Source organism: Ranitomeya imitator, chromosome 1 (genome assembly GCF_032444005.1).
Source record: "Ranitomeya imitator isolate aRanImi1 chromosome 1, aRanImi1.pri, whole genome shotgun sequence".
Lineage (NCBI taxonomy): Eukaryota > Metazoa > Chordata > Amphibia > Anura > Dendrobatidae > Ranitomeya > Ranitomeya imitator.
This window is the reverse complement of record NC_091282.1, coordinates 746496622-746517371: the sequence shown is the minus strand read 5'-3', so window position 1 is coordinate 746517371 and position 20750 is coordinate 746496622. Positions and strand designations below refer to the sequence as shown.

The 20750-nt window shown below is 43.6% G+C and overlaps 1 protein-coding gene across 2 annotated transcripts in view; it reads left to right on the top strand.

Annotated features, from left to right (window-relative positions):
• Positions 1-12854: 12854 nt before the first annotated feature.
• Positions 12855-20750, top strand: part of INF2 (inverted formin 2) — a 140075-nt gene continuing 132179 nt past the window's right edge. For both annotated transcript variants that reach the window (XM_069734293.1, XM_069734302.1), the window contains exon 1: positions 12855-13096. In XM_069734293.1, coding sequence (XP_069590394.1) covers positions 13070-13096 — 27 coding nt within the window. In that variant the 5' untranslated portion in view covers positions 12855-13069. The remainder of the gene's footprint in view (positions 13097-20750) is intronic.

Sequence of the window (20750 nt, the reverse complement as noted above, 5' to 3'; positions counted from 1 at the left end):
AATTATTTTTGAGGAAAGAAAACGTATTTATTATTTTCACGGCTCTGCATTATAAACTTCTATGAAGCACTTGGGGGTTCAAAGTGCTCACCACACATCTAGATAAGTTCCTTTCAGGGTCTAGTTTCCAAAATGGGGTCACTTGTGGGGGGTTTCTACTGTTTAGGCACATCAGGGGCTCTGCAAACGCAACGTGACGCCCGCAGAGCATTCCATCAAAGTCTGCATTTCAAAACGTCACTACTTCAATTCCAAGCCCCGGCATGTGCCCAAACAGTAGTTTACCCCCACATATGGGGTATCACCGTACTCAGGAGAAACTGGACAACAACTTTTGGGGTCAAATTTCTCCTGTTACCCTTGGGAAAATTAAAAAATTCTGGGCTAAATAATTATTTTTGAGGAAAGAAAACGTATTTATTATTTTCACGGCTCTGCATTATAAACTTCTATGAAGCACTTGGGGGTTCAAAGTGCTCACCACACATCTAGATAAGTTCCTTTGGGGGTCTAGTTTCCAAAATGGGGTCACTTGTGGGGGGTTTCTACTGTTAAGCCACATCAGGGGCTCTGCAAACGCAACGTGACGCCCACAGAGCATTCCATCAAAGTCTGCATTTCAAAACGTCACTACTTCACTTCCGAGCCCCGGCATGTGCCCAAACAGTGATTTACCCCCACATATGGGGTATCAGCGTACTCAGGAGAAACTGGACAACAACTTTTGGGGTCAAATTTCTCCTGTTACCCTTGGGAAAATAAAAAATTGCAGGCTAAAAGATCATTTTTGAGAAAATAATTTTTTTTTTTTATTTTCATGGCTCTGCGTTATAAACTTCTGTGAAGCACTTGGGGGTTCAAAGTCCTCACCACACATCTAGATTAGTTCCTTTGGGGGTCTAGTTTCCAAAATGGTGTCATTTCTGGGGGATCTCCAATGTTTAAGCACACAGGGGCTCTCCAAACGTGACATAGTGTCCGCTAATGATTGGAGCTAATTTTCCATTTAAAAAGCCAAATGGCGTGCCATCCCTTCCGAGCCCTGCCGTGCGCCCAAACAGTGGTTTACCCCCACATATGGGGTATCAGCGTACTCAGGACAAACTGGACAACAATATTTGGGGTCCAATTTCTCCCATTATCCTTGGCAAAATAGGAAATTCCAGGCTAAAAAATCATTTTTGAGGAAAGAAAAATTATTTTTTATTTTCATGGCTCTGCGTTATAAACTTCTGTGAAGCACCTGGGGGTTTAAAGTGCTCAATATGCATCTAGATAAGTTCCTTGGGGGGTCTAGTTTCCAAAATGGGGTCACTTGTGGGGGAGCTCCAATGTTTAGGCACACAGGGGGCTCTCCAAACGCGACATGGTGTCCGCTAACAATTGGAGCTAATTTTCCATTCAAAAAGTCAAATGGCGCGCCTTCCCTTCCGAGCCCTGCCGTGTGCCCAAACAGTGGTTTACCCCCACATATGAGGTATCGGCGTACTCGGGAGAAATTGCCCAACAAATTTTATGATCCATTTTATCCTACTGCCCATGTGAAAATGAAAAAATTGAGGCGAAAATAATTTTTTTGTGAAAAAAAAGTACTTTTTCATTTTTACAGATCAATTTGTGAAGCACCTGAGGGTTTAAAGTGCTCACTAGGCATCTAAATAAGTTCCTTGGGGGGTCTAATTTCCAAAATGGGGTCACTTGTGGGGGAGCGCCAATGTTTAGGCACACAGGAGCTATCCAAACGCGACATGGTGTCCGCTAACGATGGAAATAATTTTTCATTCAAAAAGTCAAATGGCGCTCCTTCCCTTCCGAGCCTTACCATGTGCCCAAACAGTGGTTTACCCCCACATGTGAGGTATTGGTGTACTCAGGAGAAATTGCCCAACACATTTTAGGATCCATTTTATCCTGTTGCCCATGTGAAAATGAAAAAATTGAGGCTAAAAGAATTTTTTTGTGAAAAAAAAGTACTTTTTCATTTTTACGGATCAATTTGTGAAGCACCTGGGGGTTCAAAGTGCTCACTATGCATCTAGATAATTTCCTTGGGGCGTCTAGTTTCCAAAATGGGGTCATTTGTGGGGGAGCTCCAATTTTTAGGCACACGGGGGCTCTCCAAACGTGACATGGTGTCCGCTAAAGAGTGGAGCCAATTTTTGATTCAAAAAGTCAAATGGCGCTCCTTCCCTTCCAAGCCCTGCCGTGCGCCCAAACAGTGGTTTACCCCCACATATGAGGTATCAGCGTACTCAGGACAAATTGGACAACAACTTTCGTGGTTCAGTTTCTCCTTTTACCATTGGGAAAATAAAAAAATTGTTGCTAAAAGATAATTTTTGTGACTAAAAAGTTAAATGTTCATTTTTTCCTTCCATGTTGCTTCTGCTGCTGTGAAGCACCCGAAGGGTTAATAAACTTCTTGAATGTGGTTTTGAGTACCTTGAGGGGTGCAGTTTTTAGAATGGTGTCACTTTTGGGTATTTTCAGCCATATAGACCCCTCAAACTGACTTCAAATGTGAGGTGGTCCCTAAAAAAAATGGTTTTGTAAATTTCGTTGTAAAAATGACAAATCGCTGGTCAAATTTTAACCCTTATAACTTCCTAACAAAAAAAAATTTTGTTTCCAAAATTGTGCTGATGTAAAGTAAACATGTGGGAAATGTTATTTATTAACTATTTTGTGTCACATATCTCTCTGGTTTAACAGAATAAAAATTCAAAATGTGAAAATTGCGAAATTTTCAAAATTTTCGCCAAATTTCCGTGTTTATCACAAATAAATGCAGAATTTATTGACCTAAATTTACCACTAACATGAAGCCCAATATGTCACGAAAAAACAATCTCAGAACCGCTACGATCCGTTGAAGCGTTCCTGAGTTATTACCTCATAAAGGGACACTGGTCAGAATTGCAAAAAACGGCAAGGTCTTTAAGGTCAAAATAGGCTGGGTCTTGAAGGGGTTAATAAAAAAAAAAAAAATAAAAAAAATCAATATTTATTCTATCTCTAAATAAATATTTTAATGAAAAAATCTAAACAATGAAAGTACACATATTTGGTATTGCCGAATCCGCAACGACCCAACCTATAACACTATACCACTAGTCAACCCCTTTAGTGAACACCATAAAAAAAAACAAGGCAAAAAACAATGCTTTATCATCATATGCCGAAGTGGAATAACGCGATCAAAAAGACAGATATAAATAAATATGGTACCGCTGAAAACGTCATGTTGTCCTGCAGAAAACAAGCCCCCATAGAGCTACATCAGCGTAAAAATAAAAAAAAAGTTATAGCTATTAGAATTAAGCGATGCAAAAATAATTACTTTTTATATACAATTGTTTTTATTGTATAAAAGCGCCAAAACATAAAAAAAATATAAATGAGGTATTGCTGTAATTGTACTAACCCAAAGAATAAAACTGCCTTATCAATTTTACCACCCATGGAACGGTATAAAAACGCCCCCCCAAAAGAAATTCATGAATTGCTGGTTTTTGCATCCCAAAAATCAGAAAAGAAAGATAAAAAAAAAGTCATGTGCCCGAAAATGGTACCAATAAAAACATCAACTCATCCCGCAAAAAATGAGACCTCACATGACTGTCGGACGAAATATAAAAAAATTATAGCTCAAAATATGGTGATGCAGAAACTATTTTTTGCAATAAAAACTGTCTTTTAGTGTGTGACTGCAGCCAAACATAATAACCCACTATAAGGCCTCTTTTGTTATGATCTGGTGGCCTAGGAGCAGCATGAGACGTACTCTGGAGAAGGTGGTACCTGTACTGACCGCAGACCCTGAACTTAGCACCGCAACTAGAAGTAGCCGTGGGATGTACCTAACACTCCCTAGACACCTCGACACAGCCTAAGAACTAACTTCCCCTAAAGATAGAAACGGGAAAACTATCTTCATTGAGAGGTGTAGTTGGTAAAATGGGGTGACTTATGGGGGAGGGTGGGTTGCTGTTTTGGCACCTCATGTGCTCTCCCAGTGGGTCATGACACCTGCAAACCATAACAGTAAAATCTGGCGCTTGTTCCCTTCTGAGCTCTGCCATGCACCCAAACAGTGGCTCACCCCCACAAATGGGGTATCAGCATACTCCAGACAAATTGCACAACAGCTTTTGAGGTCCAGTTTCTCCTGCTACCCTTGGGAAAAATTAAAAAAAATGTGGACTGAATTTAATTTTTTATGAAAAATGGTTAAATGTTCATTTTTTATTTTTTTAAACGTTACAAAAATTCCTGTGATGCACCTGAAGGGTTAATAAACATCTTGAATTTGATTTTCAGCACCTTGAGGGGGTTCAAATTATAGAATGATGTCACTTTTGGGTATTTTCTATCATATAGACCCCTCAAAGTGAATTCAAATGTGAAGTGGTCCCTAAAAAAAAAGTTGTGAAAATGAGAAATAGCTCTTTAACTTTTAACCATTTTAACTCCCTAACAAAAAAAAAAAAATGTTGGTTCCAAAATTGTGCTGATGTAAAAGTAGACATGTGGGAAATGTTATTTATTAAGTATTTTGTGTGACATCTCTGTGATTTAAGGGCATGAAAACTCAATGTCAGAATCACCGGGATTCATTGAAGCGTTCCAGAGAGTGAGAGTGAGGGCTTGTTTTCACTTGCGAGGAACACGTCCGTGTCTCGCATGTGGAAACGAAGCTCTGGTGCTGGCATTCCGGAGCAGAGCGTACGGCTCCATGTGTTGCTATGCGGCCGCACGCTCCGCTCCACAGTGCCGGCGCCAGAGCTTCGTTTCCACATGCGAGACACGGACGTGTTCCTCGCAAGTGAAAACAAGCCCTGAGAGTGAGAGTGAGAGATGCAGCTTCTGGAAGCAGTGAGAGAACCTGAAGGGTTGTTGTATGTGGTGGAGCTACAGAGGAAAGGAGTAGAGGAGAGAGGAAAGGCTCGGGGGGGGGGGGGAACAGCAGAAGGACAGCCTCAGAACCAGAGCGCTGTAGCCGGGTACCGGGAGCACGAGGCCTTAGTGGAACTGTATGACACTTGGCAGAACCGGAGGGCTCAGAGCTGTATGTAATTGGCCCACACCACGCCTGAGACGCAGCTGCACCTGAGGAGCCCGGGGCATGATAGAGTCCCTGTAAAAAGGTTCAAGCTGCCCGTAATGCAGGTACCAGTCTTAGGACAGGGGGGATAGACGACTGTGGCCTGCCAACTACAGTAAACCAGGTAAAGATTTACAACTTGTGTTTTTTACTCGTTTTACCAGCCTACACCATCATCGCCATACACTTCAGGACCTCTGGGGACCCCGCTTCACCTGTGAGAAGCGTTACCATCATTGCTGCAACAACTTCTCCCAGAGGACGCCCTTGATGCAGCGTCGGTTCCACTATTGACCGAACACTGTTATGATCTGGTGGCCTTGGAGCAGCATGAGACGTACTCTGGAGAAGGTGGCACCTGTACTGACCGCAAACCCTGAACTTAGCAGCGCAACTAGAAGCAGCCGTGGGGGAGTACCTAATTCTCCCTAGACCCCTCGACAAAGCCTAAGAATTAACTACCCCTAAAGACAGAAACAGAAAACCTATCTTGCCTCAGAGAAAATCCCCAAAGGATAGACAGCCCCCCACAAATATTGACTGTGAGAGGAGAGGGAAATAACATACGCAGACATGAAATCAGGAATTAGCATAGGAGGCCATACTAGCTAAAAAGAAAGGATAGAACAGAGTACTATGCGGTCAATATAAAAACACTAGAAAATATCCACCACAGAAAATACAAAACACCACATCTGACTAAAGACATGGAGGGTATACCTGCATCTCCAGAGACACAGCTAGGCTGCAAAAAATCCTTCACAACAAAGCTGGACAAGACAAAACATGAAAAATGCACAGAACTATAAGGTCCACAGCAGGTGGACAGCAAAAACAAAGCCAGGACTTCTCTTTGAAGAAAAGCACAGCGAACAGGAGAGACCAGAAGGGATGTGAATCCTCCAAAAACAATGGACAACTGGCACTGACTAAAGGAATAAGAAAGGCTATATAGCCCAGCCCAAATTGCAAAAAATAGATACACCTGATAAATGCTTCGATCCAACTACCGCAGCACTACCACTCATAACCACCAGAGGGAGCCCAAGAGCAGAATTCACAACAGTACCCCCCCCTTGAGGAGGGGTCACCGAACCCTCACCAGAGCCCCCAGGCCGATCAGGACGAGCCAAATTAAAGGCATGAACCAAATCGTCAGCATGAATATCGGAGGCAACAACCCAAGAATTATCCTCCTGGCCATAACCCTTCCATTTAACCAGATACTGAAGCTTCCGCCTCGAAAAATGAGAATCCAAAATCTTCTCAACCACATACTCCAACTCCCCATCAATCAACACCGGGGCCGGAGGATCAACAGAGGGAACAACGGGCACCACATACTTCCGCAACAAAATCTATGGAACACATTATGGATGGAAAAAGAGGCTGGAAGGGCCAAACGAAAAGACACTGGATTGATAATCTCAGAAATCCTATAAGGACCAATAAACCGAGGCTTGAACTTAGGGGAAGAAACCTTCATAGGAACATGACGGGAAGACAACCAAACCAGATCACCAACCCGAAGCCAGGAACCAACACACCGACGACGGTTAGCAAAACACTGAGCCTCCTGAGACAACACCAAATTGTCCACCACATGAGCCCAAATCCGCTGCAGCCTGTCAACCACAGAATCCACACCAGGACAATCAGAAGGCTCAACCTGCCCTGAAGAAAACGAGGATGAAAACCAAAATTACAAAAAAAAAGGCGAAACCAAGGTAGCAGAACTAGCCCGATTATTAAGGGCAAACTCGGCCAATGGCAAGAAAGCCACCCAATCATCCTGATCAGCAGACACAAAGCATCTCAAATAAGTCTCCAAGGTCTGATTAGTTCGCTCGGTCTGGCCATTTGTCTGAGGATGAAATGCGGAAGAAAAAGACAAATCAATGCCCAGCCTAGCAAAAGAGGCCCGCCAAAACCTAGAAACAAACTGGGAACCTCTATTGGACACAATATTCTCCGGAATGCCATGCAAACGAACCATGCAAACGAACAGCAAGGCTTAGCCCGCGCGCAAATCCCACAGGAATGCACAAAAGAACGCACATCCCGCGACAAAGAAGGCAACCAAAAGGACCTACCAACCAAATCTCTGGTACCAAAAATCCCAGGATGGCCAGCCAACACAGAACAATGAACCTCAGAAATCACTTTACTAGTCCATCTATCAGGAACAAACAGTTTCCCCACTGGACAGCGGTCAGGTTTATTAGCCTGAAACTCCTGAAGAACCCGTCGTAAATCAGGGGAGATGGCAGAAAGAATCACCCCTTCCTTCAGAATGCCGACCAGCTCAAGAACCCCAGGGGAATCAGGAAAAAAAACTCCTAGAGAGGGCATCCGCCTTAACATTCTTAGTACCAAGAATGTATGAGACCACAAAATCAAAACGGGAGAAAAACAGGGACCATCGAACCTGTCTAGGATTCAGCCGTTTGGCAGACTCGAGGTAAATCAAAATCTTATGATCGGTAAGGACCACAATACGGTGCTTGGCCCCCTCAAGCCAATGTCGCCACTCCTCAAATGCCCACTTCATAGCCTACAACTCCCGATTGCCGACATCATAATTGCGTTCCGCAGGCGAAAACTTCCGAGAAAAGAAGGCACACGGTTTCATCAAGGAACCATCAGAATTCCTCTGAGACAAAACGGCCCCTGCCCCAATCTCAGACGCGTCAACCTCAACCTGAAATGGAAGAGAAACATCCGGCTGACGCAACACAGGGGCAGAAGTAAAATGGCGTTTAAGCTCCTGAAAGGCAGAAACAGCCGCAGAGGACCAATTCGTCACATCAGCGCCTTTCTTCGTCAAATCGGTCAGAGGTTTAACCACACTGGAGAAGTTGGCAATGAAACGACGATAAAAAATCAGCAAGGCCCAAGAATTTCTGAAGGCTCTTCACAGATGTGGGCTGAATCCAATCATGAATGGCCTGAACCTTAACCGGATCAATTTCTATAGATGCGGGAGAAAAAATGAAGCCCAAAAAAGAAACCTTCTGCACTCCAAAGAGGCACTTCAACCCCTTCACAAATAAAGCATTATTACGGAGGATCTGAAATACCATCCTGACCTGTTTCACATGAGACTCCCAATCATTGGAAAAAAAATCAAAATATCATCCAAATATACAACCATGAATTTATCAAGATAACTCCGAAAGATATCATGCATGAAGGATTGGAACACAGATGGGGAATTAGAGAGTCCGAATGGCATCACAAGGTATTCAAAATGGCCTTCGGGCGTATTAAATGCAGTTTTCCATTCGTCACCCTGCTTAATACGAATAAGATTATATGCCCCTCGAAGGTCAATCTTAGTAAACCAACTAGCCCCCTTAATCCTAGCAAACAAATCAGTAAGCAAAGGCAGAGGGTATTGAAATTTGACCGTGATCTTATTCAAGAGGCGACAATCAATACAGGGTCTCAAGGAGCCATCCTTCTTGGCAAAAAAAAAAAAAAACCTGCTCCCAATGGTGAAGAAGATGGCCGAATATGCCCCTTCTCCAAAGACTCCTTAATATAGCTCCACATGGCGGCATGTTCTGGCACCGACAGGTTGAAAAGTCGGCCCGTAGGGAACTTACAACCTGGAATCAAGTCAATAGCACAATCACAGTCCCTATGCGGTGGAAGGGAACTGGATTTGGGCTCATCGAATACATCCTGGAAGTCTGACAAAAACTCAGGAATTTCAGAAGAGGGGGAAGAGGAAATTGACATTAAAGGAACGTGACCATGAACCGCCTGACAACCCCAACTAGTCACAGACATAGATCTCCAATCTAACACCGGATTATGTAGCTGTAACCATGGAAAACCCAGCACAATATCATCATGCAAATTATGCAACACCAGAAAATAACAATCTTCCTGATAGGCTGGCGCCATGTGCATGGTCAGCTGTGTCCAAAACTGAGGTTTATTTTTAGCCAACGGTGTAGCATCAATGCCCCTTAAAGGAATAGGGTTCTGCAAAGGCTGCAAGGGGAAACCACAATGCCTGGCAAATTCTAAGTCCATTAAGTTCAGAGTGGCGCCTGAATCCACAAATGCCATGACAGAAAATGATGATAATGAGCAGATCAAGGTCACAGATAACAGAAATTTAGGTTGTACAGTACTGATGGTAACAGAACTAGCGATTCTCTTTGTACGCTTAGGGCAATCAGAAATAATATGAGCAGAATTGCCGCAGTAAAAACACAACCTATTCTGACGCCTGAATCTTTGACGTTCAGCTTTAGACAAAATCCTATCACACTGCATAGGCTCAGGGCTCCGCTCGGAGGACAACGCCACAGTGTGCACAACTCTGAGCTCGCGCAAGCGCCAATCAATCTGAATGGCCAGAGACATAGAATCACTCAGACCAGCAGGAGTGGGGAACCCCACCATAACATCTTTAACGGATTCAAAAAGACCCTTTCTGAAAATTGCCGCCAAGGCATCCTCATTCCATTTAGTCAGTACAGACCATTTTCTAAATTTCTGGCAATACGATTCTGCCGCTCCTTGACACAGGTCCAGCAAGATTTTCTCAGCTTGATCCACAGAATTAGGCTCATCATACAATAACCCCAATGCTTGAAAGAAAGAATCAACATTAAGCAAAGCAGGATTGCCAGTTTCCAGGGAAAATGCCCAATCCTGTGGGTCACCACGCAGCAGGGATATGATGATTTTAACCTGCTGAATGGGATCACCAGAAGACCGGGGTCTCAATGCAAAAAACAGTTTACAATTATTTTTGAAACTCAAAAAATTGGATCTGTCACCAAAGAATAAATCAGGAGTGGGAATCCTAGGTTCTAAGGCAGGAGTCTGAATAATATAATCTGAAATACCCTGTACCCTAGCATCAAGCTGATCTACACGAGAAACTAACTCCTGAACACGTTATTACTAGGCTAAGCAGCCACCCAGAGATTAAGAGGGAGGAACAGGTTAAGGAAAAAAAAATGGCTCAAAACCTTTCCTCCCTTCTTTTGAGATGCAATTAACTCATTGTTGGCCAGTTGTACTGTTATGATCTGGTGGCCTTGGAGTAGCATGAGACGTACTCTGGAGAAGGTGGCACCTGTACTGACCGCAAACCCTGAACTTAGCAGCGCAACTAGAGGCAGCCATGGGGGGTACCCAACGCTCCCTAGACCCCTCGACAAAGCCTAAGAATTAACTACCCCTAAAGACAGAAACAGGAAACCTATCTTGCCTCAGAGAAAATCCCCAAAGGATAGACAGCTGTTATGACCTGGTGGTAAGGACAATAATGGACCTGGTGGTTAAGAGCACACGGAATGACCTGATAGTTACAAATAATATGGGACGAGCTCTGAGACGTGGGAACTCTGCTGACCGCAATCCCTAATCCTATCACACACACTAGAAATAGCCGTGGATTGCTCCTAACGCTCCCTATGCAACTTGACACAGCCTAAGAAACTAGCTAGCCCTAGAGATAGAAAAATAAAGCCTACCTTGCCTCAGAGAAATTCCCCAAAGGAAAAGGCAGCCCCCCACATATAATGACTGAGTAAAGATGAAAATTACAAACACAGAGATTAAATAGATTTAGCAAAGTGAGGCCCGACTTACTGAACAGACAGAGGATAGGAAAGGTAACTTTGCGGTCAGCACAAAAAACTACAAAAAGACCACGCAGAGGGCGCAAAAAGACCCTCCGCACCGACTCACGGTGCGGAGGCGCTCCCTCTGCGTCCCAGAGCTTCCAGCAAGCAAGACAACAATAAAAATAGCAAGCTGGACAGAAAAATAGCAAACCAGAGAAAAACAAGTGGAACTTAGCTTCTGCTGGGAAGACAGGTCACAAGAACGATCCAGGAGAGAACTAGACCAATACTGGAACATTGACAGGTGGCATGGAGCAATGATCTAAGTGGAGTTAAATAGAGCAGCCAGCTAACGAATTAACCTCGTCACCTGTGGAAGGAAACTCAGAAGCCGCAGCTCCACTCACAACCACCAGAGGAAGCCCATGGACAGAACCAGCCGAAGTACCATTCATGACCACAGGAGGGAGCTTGCCAACAGAATTCACAACAGACAGCCCCCCACAAATATTGACTGTGAGAGGAGAGGGAAATAACATACGCAGACATGAAATCAGGATTTAGCATAGGAGGCCATACTAGCTAAAAAGAAAGGATAGAACAGAGTACTATGCGGTCAGTATAAAAACACTAGAAAATATCCACCACAGAAAATATAAAACACCACATCTGACTAAAGACATGGAGGGTATATCTGCATCACCAGAGACACAGCTAGGCTGCAAAAAATCCTTCACAACAAAGCTGGACAAGACAAAACATGAAAAATGCACATAACTATAAAGGTCCACAGCAGGTGAAGAAAAGCACAGCGAACAGGAGAGACCAGAAGGGATGTGAATCCTCCAAAAACAATGGACAACTGGCACTGACTAAAGGAACAAGCAAGGATATATAGCCCAGCCCAAATTGCAAAAAATAGATACACCTGATAAATGCTGCGATCAAACTACCGCAGCACTACCACTCATAACCACCAGAGGGAGCCCAAGAGCAGGATTCACAACAGAACACCACAGGTGGCGTCACAACAGACAAACACTTTTCCCTTAAAAGACCATCCCCTTTAATTGGACGCCCAGAACCACAGACCGGGTCGCAGCCACTGTGACATCCCCTTTAATAGCTGACCGGACACCAATACTGAGTACCCCACTGCCCAGGCGGGGCGCTCCACTAACAGAGTGACTTCGGAGAGTTTGAGGATTATGTTCAAGTCCCCGCGGCTGCATGTCTCACAGCTGTTCAACCACCGCAACACATGCAGGGATTACCTGTTTTTTAGGCAATACCAGCATGTATTGCAGCTGTAGCAAGCCGCAACACATGCAGCTGCGAGTCTCCAACATATTTTCAAAGTGGTTTAGGACCCGAGCATGCGTCGATAACACCTCATCAGAGAAAGTTCGCTCATCACTAATTATACCTTTTTCTGTAAATTGGGAATCTAGTGTAATAGTAACACTCATTAGCACTCCTTCACAGGGGCCTACCTGAGGATTCTCCTGTGGGCCAGTCCGAGCCTGATCACAATCCCTCCTCCCCCTTAAAAAAGATCAGCTCAACATTGACCCAACGCAGCAGCCGGACTCGCTACAGTGTATCAGAGCTCTAATCTGCCTGCACAGGAGTAGGCCAAGAAAAAAAATAATTTCTCAGCCTGTAGATCTGAGCAATCATGACTAACGCAGAAATGTGGAACCTGGTAACGGAATCGAAACAGTGTGTTCTTTTGTAAACTTGAATTACTTTTCATTATGCAATCGATATGTATAATTTTTTTTTATTCTACATCAAACCACTTAGTACAGTTGCCATAGCAAAAAAAAAAAAAAGAAAAGAAAATTCTGTAATAAAAGAGCAGAATGAGGTGCATGGTATGGATGGAGCAGTATAAGGTTAGGGATCACGTATGCACATCTGGATGTCATCCTTTAGCGCGGCTGCCTGCGGAGGCATGCGCCTGTTTTGGGCAAGTTACTAATTGTGGAATTTGTAACTTTTGATTTTGCTGTTTCCCCCCCCCCCCCCCCTCTGTGTTCTCTGAGCTCAGGCCTATCCCAGGAGGAAAAAAGGGGGAATGTCCTGAGTGGGAGCAGGGAGGGAGAGCCACTGCCACCACTGCTGCTTTGGGCGGAACTCTCCAGTCTGCTGACACAAGCAATGTGTGATTCACTCTCACACCCACTATGCAATACATTCCTGAGCCTCTGAGCATTACTGGCTACCCTGGATCACTCATGTCACTTGTTGATCAGGAAGCCGCACAGTAAAGCTCATCAGGACCAGCTTGTATTTGGATACCTTAATACCCACATCTCTCGATGACCATAATGATAAGCGAACCCTAATCAGATCTCAACTCACAACTATGGAGAAAACCGACAGCGGATCTGCGGTAAGTCGAACTGATTGCATTGCTCAATTTAGCAGATTTAAAAAAAATAAATTTATATATATATATATATATATATAAATATATATATATATATATATATATATATATATATATATATATATATATATATATATAAATTTTCTGCTGCCAAATTTCTATCATTCATCGATTTCGGGATCTGGCTCGTCATTTCCATTGCAACATTATGGGGAGCAGATAAACGTTCAATTCATCTAAGGGATAGAAATGTAACCCTCAGCGGTTGTAATAATAGACGGTATGATTGCAAAAGATGACAAACTCGGCTCCACTAAGTCTGATGATGTGGTCGGGCAGCTAGAAAACAGGGAACAGAAGGCTCGGAGATGATAATGGGGGATGTGGGATGGGAAGCGTATACTGCGGCAAGGATGTGGATGTGGTCTATTATGCATTACTGGTGTTAAAGTTTTAAGAAGTTTTGCAAAAGTTTGGAGACGTAGTAGAAAAGGTCTCGGAAGAATCATGATGGGTTGAATCATTTACTTCCCGCTGGATACGTTTGTGCAGAAAAGTGAAGGATTCAAAAAAATGGGCAATAATGAGTCATAAACCTATGTACTGAATGAGGATGGTTATACCGGATGTGTCCGGCACTGGATAGGGGTGTCTGACAAATGCTTATCTCCCCCCTCTATAGAAACAATATATCCGTTCATTAACGGGGGAGCTAGCTAGTGGTTAGATTATATATGGCAAACGTTATACCCCTAAGGGGCATTTCTGCCCAGTTAGGCAGTGATATTGGTACGTCACCCAGCTTTCCTAGTAACATATGTACATAGGAAACAATGGAATAAAATGATTAGATCTGTCCCATTTGGACAACCCACCAGAAAATTACTCCCAGGCTCCTTGATGATCACCTATAACATACAAAGAAACATGGCAACAACTGTTCAAACTCCCACATGGAGAAATAATGCATTACATGTGTTTATAATGGACAAATGGTGGTCGCTTTCCACTCCAGACATCTAATAGGGGTCGTGAATCCCCACTATTAATGTAAAAGGTTTTTCTCATCTTCATACATGCAAATTGTCTTACAGTGTTTAAAAGTATAAGCACTTTTTCTATTTGCTGCTTATTAAAGTTTTCAGCTGTTCTTCAGAAATTAACTTATTTTGTTGACAGTCCATTGCCTTGGTGACCGACCACCGTATCTAGATAAAGAACATGATCAGTGCTTGCAAGCTCTTTTCTATGGAGCTTGTAAGCGCTGCTTTAAAGCTGTCCAGGAGCACTGGAGTGTGCCACTACCTCCTAATCCCAGCAAGCTTCAGCTTAGTGTTTACAAGGTAGACAGCAGCGGTGGTCGGTCTCCTAGGCAATTTGCTGTAAACAAAAGAAGAAAAAAAAGTTAACATTTCAAGAACGGCTGCAAATTTTATTAAACAGTAAATTTCAACAGTGCTTGTTTTTACGAGCAGTACCCGACAATATCCTATGGGTATTTGAAATCAGTTTTCTAATGCAAATAGCTGCTTTGACAAAATTACAGAAAAGGGATTTTTATTAGTTTAGGTTATAAAAAAAATGCTCCTTAGGAACCAAGGAGTTAATGTTTGCTTGCAGTCCACCTGAACATGCAAGCTTGGTATGCATACTCTGCTTTGTGTCTTCACAACTGGCCATTGAGGCCCTGGCATTCAAGAACAAGGAGTAAGAAGAGGAGATGGAAAAAAAACAGATTCAAAGCTTAAGAAGTTTCCAAAATTCTAGCAGAATAGCCCTGGAGACCTACCATGAGTCACTTCTCCATTTGGCAGAATAAGGGGCCAAGAGAGGAAAAAGCTTGACAAAATAGTGTCATCCTCATAATTATGGAAGATTGGTAGATCAGAGTTATAGCTTGTGAGGAGCTGACAAGACTTGTGCAGGATTTTTACACAGATCAGACATAGCACGTCATTAACATAGATGCAATCTACATCTTCTTATCCCAACACAGAAGAACTGGGAAGGCCAGAATTACAATGGGCTGTCAAGGCTAGGGCGCCATAAAAAGTTTCCATGGATCCATCTTTGTTGACTTATGAGTGATTGCGTTATCATAGGGGAATCTGTGTCTCAAGGATAAAGCTTTCTGCCTTTGATCCATCTTTGGCTAGGTACACTATACTTTCCAAAGATGGGGAAAATAAAAATCTTATACTCACCTTTTTGGTTCCTGTAATTCCCCTCCCTCCCCAGCGCTATGGAAGACAACTTCAAGAAGTCAAGAGGAGCGCAGGAACGGAGTAAGACGAGGATCTGCACTTCTAACATGGGGTCTACATTTTGGGGGTAGTCTAATCTGGTGTCTGTGTGTAAGAAAAAGTATTTCCCGGTGGTTTATGAGCTGTGGTTCAAAAATGACTGCTCAAATCACGCTCAAGCGCTTGGTGCACCCTCGGCATAGTCAAACATTTCAGTGCACCTTCCTACCTACATCTTTTCCATCATTCTCCATCCTTCCCCGACTCCTGTAAAGCCAGAACTGACAAAGCAAGGAATGGGCGGAGATAGATAGGAAATAAGCTGGTGACAAGGTGAACTGTTTGGCCACATCAAGTATGTGGTACTTCTAGGAGGCTTTTTCCTTTCTGCCAGTAGTACGTTAAAATTAAAAAAAAACAATAACGTGTCCAAGTTTGGTCCAATTCACGATGAACGTCATACATTTCAACGAGTGGATTTGTGATGTAGTCGGACATTAGACAGATGCCATCCATGTTGCACAAATGTGGGAATTTGGCGTGAAGAGTATGGCCACCTTTAACAACTGGTAATTTATTCTCTTGTCACGGGCAAGTCCAATAACATAGCAGCTCTTCAGCCTGGTCATCCAGCAATCAGCAGCTCATATCTCAGCTTCCCATCGGAGTATCTTGATTAACATCCTTGAAAAGATGAAGAACAGAGTTGATAGCCTGGGGATACAGGTTGGATTTCTCTTGGGTATAACACATTGTGGGATTACAGGTATATCATAAACAATACAAATTCGGCTTCTCCAGGGTGCGGCTCACATACTTATCAGATTATTAGCCAGCATAAGCAAACATTGAGCATGTACTCCTGAGGAAGGACCCACAGACATTAGCATCCTATGTAATGCTATTGTCATCCCTTGGATTTCCTCCATGAGTCAGCCGCAGGCTGCATACTCCTCATAGATTGCTATAGTTCTGTATCATGGCCTTGTAGTTACTACCTTTGGAGGTACCTGCATGGGATCGATCACTTGGGGAGAAACCATTTACTGTCACATTTCTGCTGGATCGTTTTAGCCATCTCTACAATACATTATGCAGCAAGCACATTTATGAGTTGGATCATTTTTCACGGATATGATAAATATACAAAAGCACATAGCGGTCTTAGATGCTGATCATGCAAAGCTATTTTGGTGCAATTTAGGTGGTGCAATTTTTTCCTTGTAGTGGCTATATGTAGTGTGAAAGTTTGGCATGGGTGGGAATGAAGAGTTAAAAGCGTTGTCCAGTCCAAACTGATAAGTCTGAAGTCACTCTGTGTGACTGCAGACTTATGGAAACCCCCAAACACATGCACTGTGCAGTGCGGGGATTTTACGGTTACTGACCCTTGACAGGAAGGTATATATGGGTTATACATACTCCCAGGCAGTGGGTGCAGCCTCACTTCCATAGAGTTGCATGGAGCGAGGCCGCATGTTCTCGTCACACTGATACTGATGCACCCTGTGTCTGCAGGGCAGCTTGAATTTCTTTGGAACTTGATTGTGGCTGCTTATCCACCATCCAGACTATCTTGTGTTTCAATCTTTCATCAATTTTCCCCTGCTGTCCACGTCCAGCGAAATTAGCTACAGTGCCATGGGTGGTAAACTTATAGATTATGTTGTGCACCATGGACAAAGGAACATCAAGATCTCTGGAGAAGGACTTGTAATCTTGAGAATGTTGATATGTTTCAACAATTTTGCTTCTTAAGTCCTTAGACAGTTCTCTTCTCTTTCTGTTTTCCATGCCTAGTATGTTGCACACACAGACACACAATGCAAAGACTGAGTCAACTTCTCCCCTTTTATCTGGTTTCAGGTGTGATTTACGTATTGCTCACACCTTTTACTTGCCACAGGTGAGTTTTTACGAGCATCACATGCTTAAAACAAAAGTTGTTTACCCACATTTTTGGAAATGTGCCAACAAATTTGTCCTGTCCATTTTTGGGATTGTGTGTGAAATTAGGTCCAATTTCTCTTTTTTTTTCCTGTTTTATTTTTGTGTTTTTTTTCCTTTTGTGTGTTTTGAAACATGTAACTGCAATAATTTTCTCGGAGAAATACCTCATTTTATGGAACAATTTCAAGGGTGCCGACACTTTCGAACATGACTGTATACTTTTGGCTTATGTGAACACAAGGATAGAGGCTTCACAAATTACTTTAATTATGAAAACTAACCGGTTTACTGATTTAAAAAAAATGTTAGGTGTCGAGTTCCCGCCGCTGCACAGGGGGAATCTCGAACCATGTCCTCTACGGTCTCCCATTCTCCTACAGCCGCAGTGGATCCTGCTCAGCAGAGATGTCAATCCCAGCGTCTGGCTCAAGCTGATACTGTGCGCTTGGTTACTGCTGCCTTTCCAGGCTCTGCTTTTGTAGCCAGCACTGATCAGCAGCGAGCAGGCGTTTCAGAGACTAAGTCCTGCTTTTCCCATACGGAGCATGCCCAAGGGACAACCTCCCATTGGAGGTCAGGGGTCACATGCTCAGGTCCTGTTGTGACTCCTATTAGACCATCAGGAAGGTCCCGGAGCGCTACTACTATAAAAGCTTCGCATGGCTGCTCGGCCATGCGCTAGTGTAAACCTGTTAATGTGTGTGTGGATGTATGCCTGTCAATGTATGAAAACTCCGAATCATTTCCCTTCCTAGAGTTGTTGACTGCTCGCAAATGGTGCAGCTACCTAGTGCCCGACAGTGCGATCCCACACAATTAACACAAGAGACAGCGTCTATTAGCAGCGACCACCAGTGCAGCGCCCTGCGCAAATAGTGCGCTTTCCTGGCCCAAGTTAGGGTGGTTAGTGGCGTCCACCAGAGCGGCGCTGCACGCACTCTTTAGTTTAGTTTATTCCCTGACACCACCGTAGCGGTGTCGAGCACAAGAGGTCTAGAGGGACTCTTACCCCGAGTCTTGGGGCAGAGTTCTCTGTGCGGTATCGCGGCTTTGTGACGCTACAGGGCTCGCTTCCTTCATACCGGGTGAAGTTAACCTGTGTGTGTGTGTGTCTTCTCTTAATACCGCCATATAGTCCGTCATTACCGAGCAGCAGGTGTCTTTTCTGCACGGTGGACCCCAGACTGTGAACACATCTTATATCGCCTCCAATATTTGGCGAGTTCCGCCAGTCCTAACAGCAGGTCGACTTCCACTATTAATTCCACACTGTCTTTAACCCCTTTCTGACATTAGATGTACTATCCCGTCGAGATGTTCTGGGCTCCTTCGACAACCGACGGGATAGTACGCCATCACTGATCAGCCGCACTCACGGGGGGAGGTGGGGGAGCGCGGCCAAGTGTCAGCTGATTATCACAGCTGACATCCGGCACTATGTGCCAGGAGCTCCCAGCACATTAATCCCGGAACACTGCGATTAAAGATGATTGCAGCGTTCCGGCGGCATTGGGAAGCATCGCGCAGGGAGGGGCTCCCTGCGTGCTTCCCTGAGACCCTCGGAACAACGCTATGTGATCCCGTTGTTCCAAGCATCTCTCAGTCCTCCTCCCTGCAGGCCCCAGATCCAAGATGGCCATGGGGGCCTTCAGAGTCCTGCAGGGAGGTGGCTTGTCAGCGCCTGCTGAGAGCAAGTGCTGGCAAGCCTGCAGCACAGCCTGTCAGATAGCATGATGTCCCACCCTGGGACAAAGTAAAAAAAAAACCAAAAAATATTGTTCCAATAAATACATTTATGTAAATAAAATAAGAAAAAAAAAAAATAAAAGTACACATTTGGTATCGTCGCGTCCGTAACGACCCAACCTATAAAACAGTCCCACTAGTTTACCCCTTCAGTGAATAACGTAAAAAAAAAAACTGGAATAACACGCAATCAAGAATATGAATATAAATAAACATGGCACCGTAGAAAACGTCATCTTGTCTCGCAAAAAATGAGCCGCCATACAGAGTCATTAGCAAAATAATAAAAAGATATAGCCCTCAGAAAAATGCGATGCAAAAAATAATTTTTTCTATAAAATAGTTTTTATTGTAAAACTACTTTATCGATTTTACCAAACGCGGAACGGTATAAACGCCCCCCCCCCCCAAAAGAAATTCACAAATTGCTGGTTTCTGTTCATTCTGCCTCACAAAAATCGGAATAAAAAGCGATCAAAAAATGTCATGTGCCCGAAAATGGAACCAATAAAAAAATCTTCTCGTCCCACAAAAAACAAGACCTCGCATGACTGTGGACCAAAATATGGAAAAATTATAGCTCTCAGAATGTGGTAACGCAAAAAATATTTTTTGCAATAAAAAGCGTCTTTTAGTGTGTGACAGCTGGCAATCATAAAAACCCGCTATAAATAGGAAATCAAACCCCCCTTTATCACCGCCTTCGTTAGGGAAAAATAAAAAAAAATGTATTTATTTCCATTTTCTCATTAGGGTTAGGGTTGGGGCTAAAGTTAGGGTTGGGGTTTGGATTATGTTTACGGTTGGGTTAGGGGTGTGGTTAGGGTTGGGATTGGGGGTGTGTTGGGGTTAGGGTGTGTTGGGGTTAGGGCTGGAGTTGGAATTGGGAGGTTTCCACTGTTTAGGCACACCAGGGGCTCCGCAAATGCAACATGATGTTCAATCTCAATCCATACAATTCTGCATTGAAAAAGTAAAATGATGCTCCTTCCCTTCCGAGCTCTGCCGTGTTTTACCCTCAAATAAGGGGTATCAGCGTACTCGAGACAAATTGGAGAACAACTTTTGGGGTCCAATTTCTCCTGTTACCCTTGGGAAAATACAAAACTGGGGGCTAAAAAAAAAAAAATCATTTTTGTGGAAAAAAAAGATTTTTTTATTTTCAGGCCCTGCGTTATAAACTGTAGTGAAACACTTGGGGGTTCAAAGTGCTCAACACACATCTAGATAAGTTCCTTAGGGGGTCTACTTTCCAAAATAGGGTCACTTTAGGGAGGGTTTACACTGTTTAGGCATATCACAATGCAAGGAGAAAAAGCAGAGCATAGATGAACATTTCATAAAACAAACTTTATTCAAAAAGTAGTACAAAGACATACTTTAATATTTGAGCGTTATAAATTAGTAATGAGAGCACAACGATTAATGCTTGAAATATGCTGTAAAAAAGGCCCCCCTGCCGCCTACCCCCCCATAGAGCTGTAACTGCCAATACATAATGCCACTATGGTATCCTAGTACGGACACTCTTTCTGCTGCATGTATGGGTGCTTGCCCTCCAGGTCAGGCACATCGATGCCTTTATCTGCATGTCAATAGTGTTGGGCTAGTTACCATTTTCCCCTCCATTTTTTGGGGGGTGGTGCAGGGGTGTGCTCCTGTATTGGCAGTTACAGCTCTGTGGGGGGGGTAGGCGGCAGGGGGGCCTTTTTTACAGC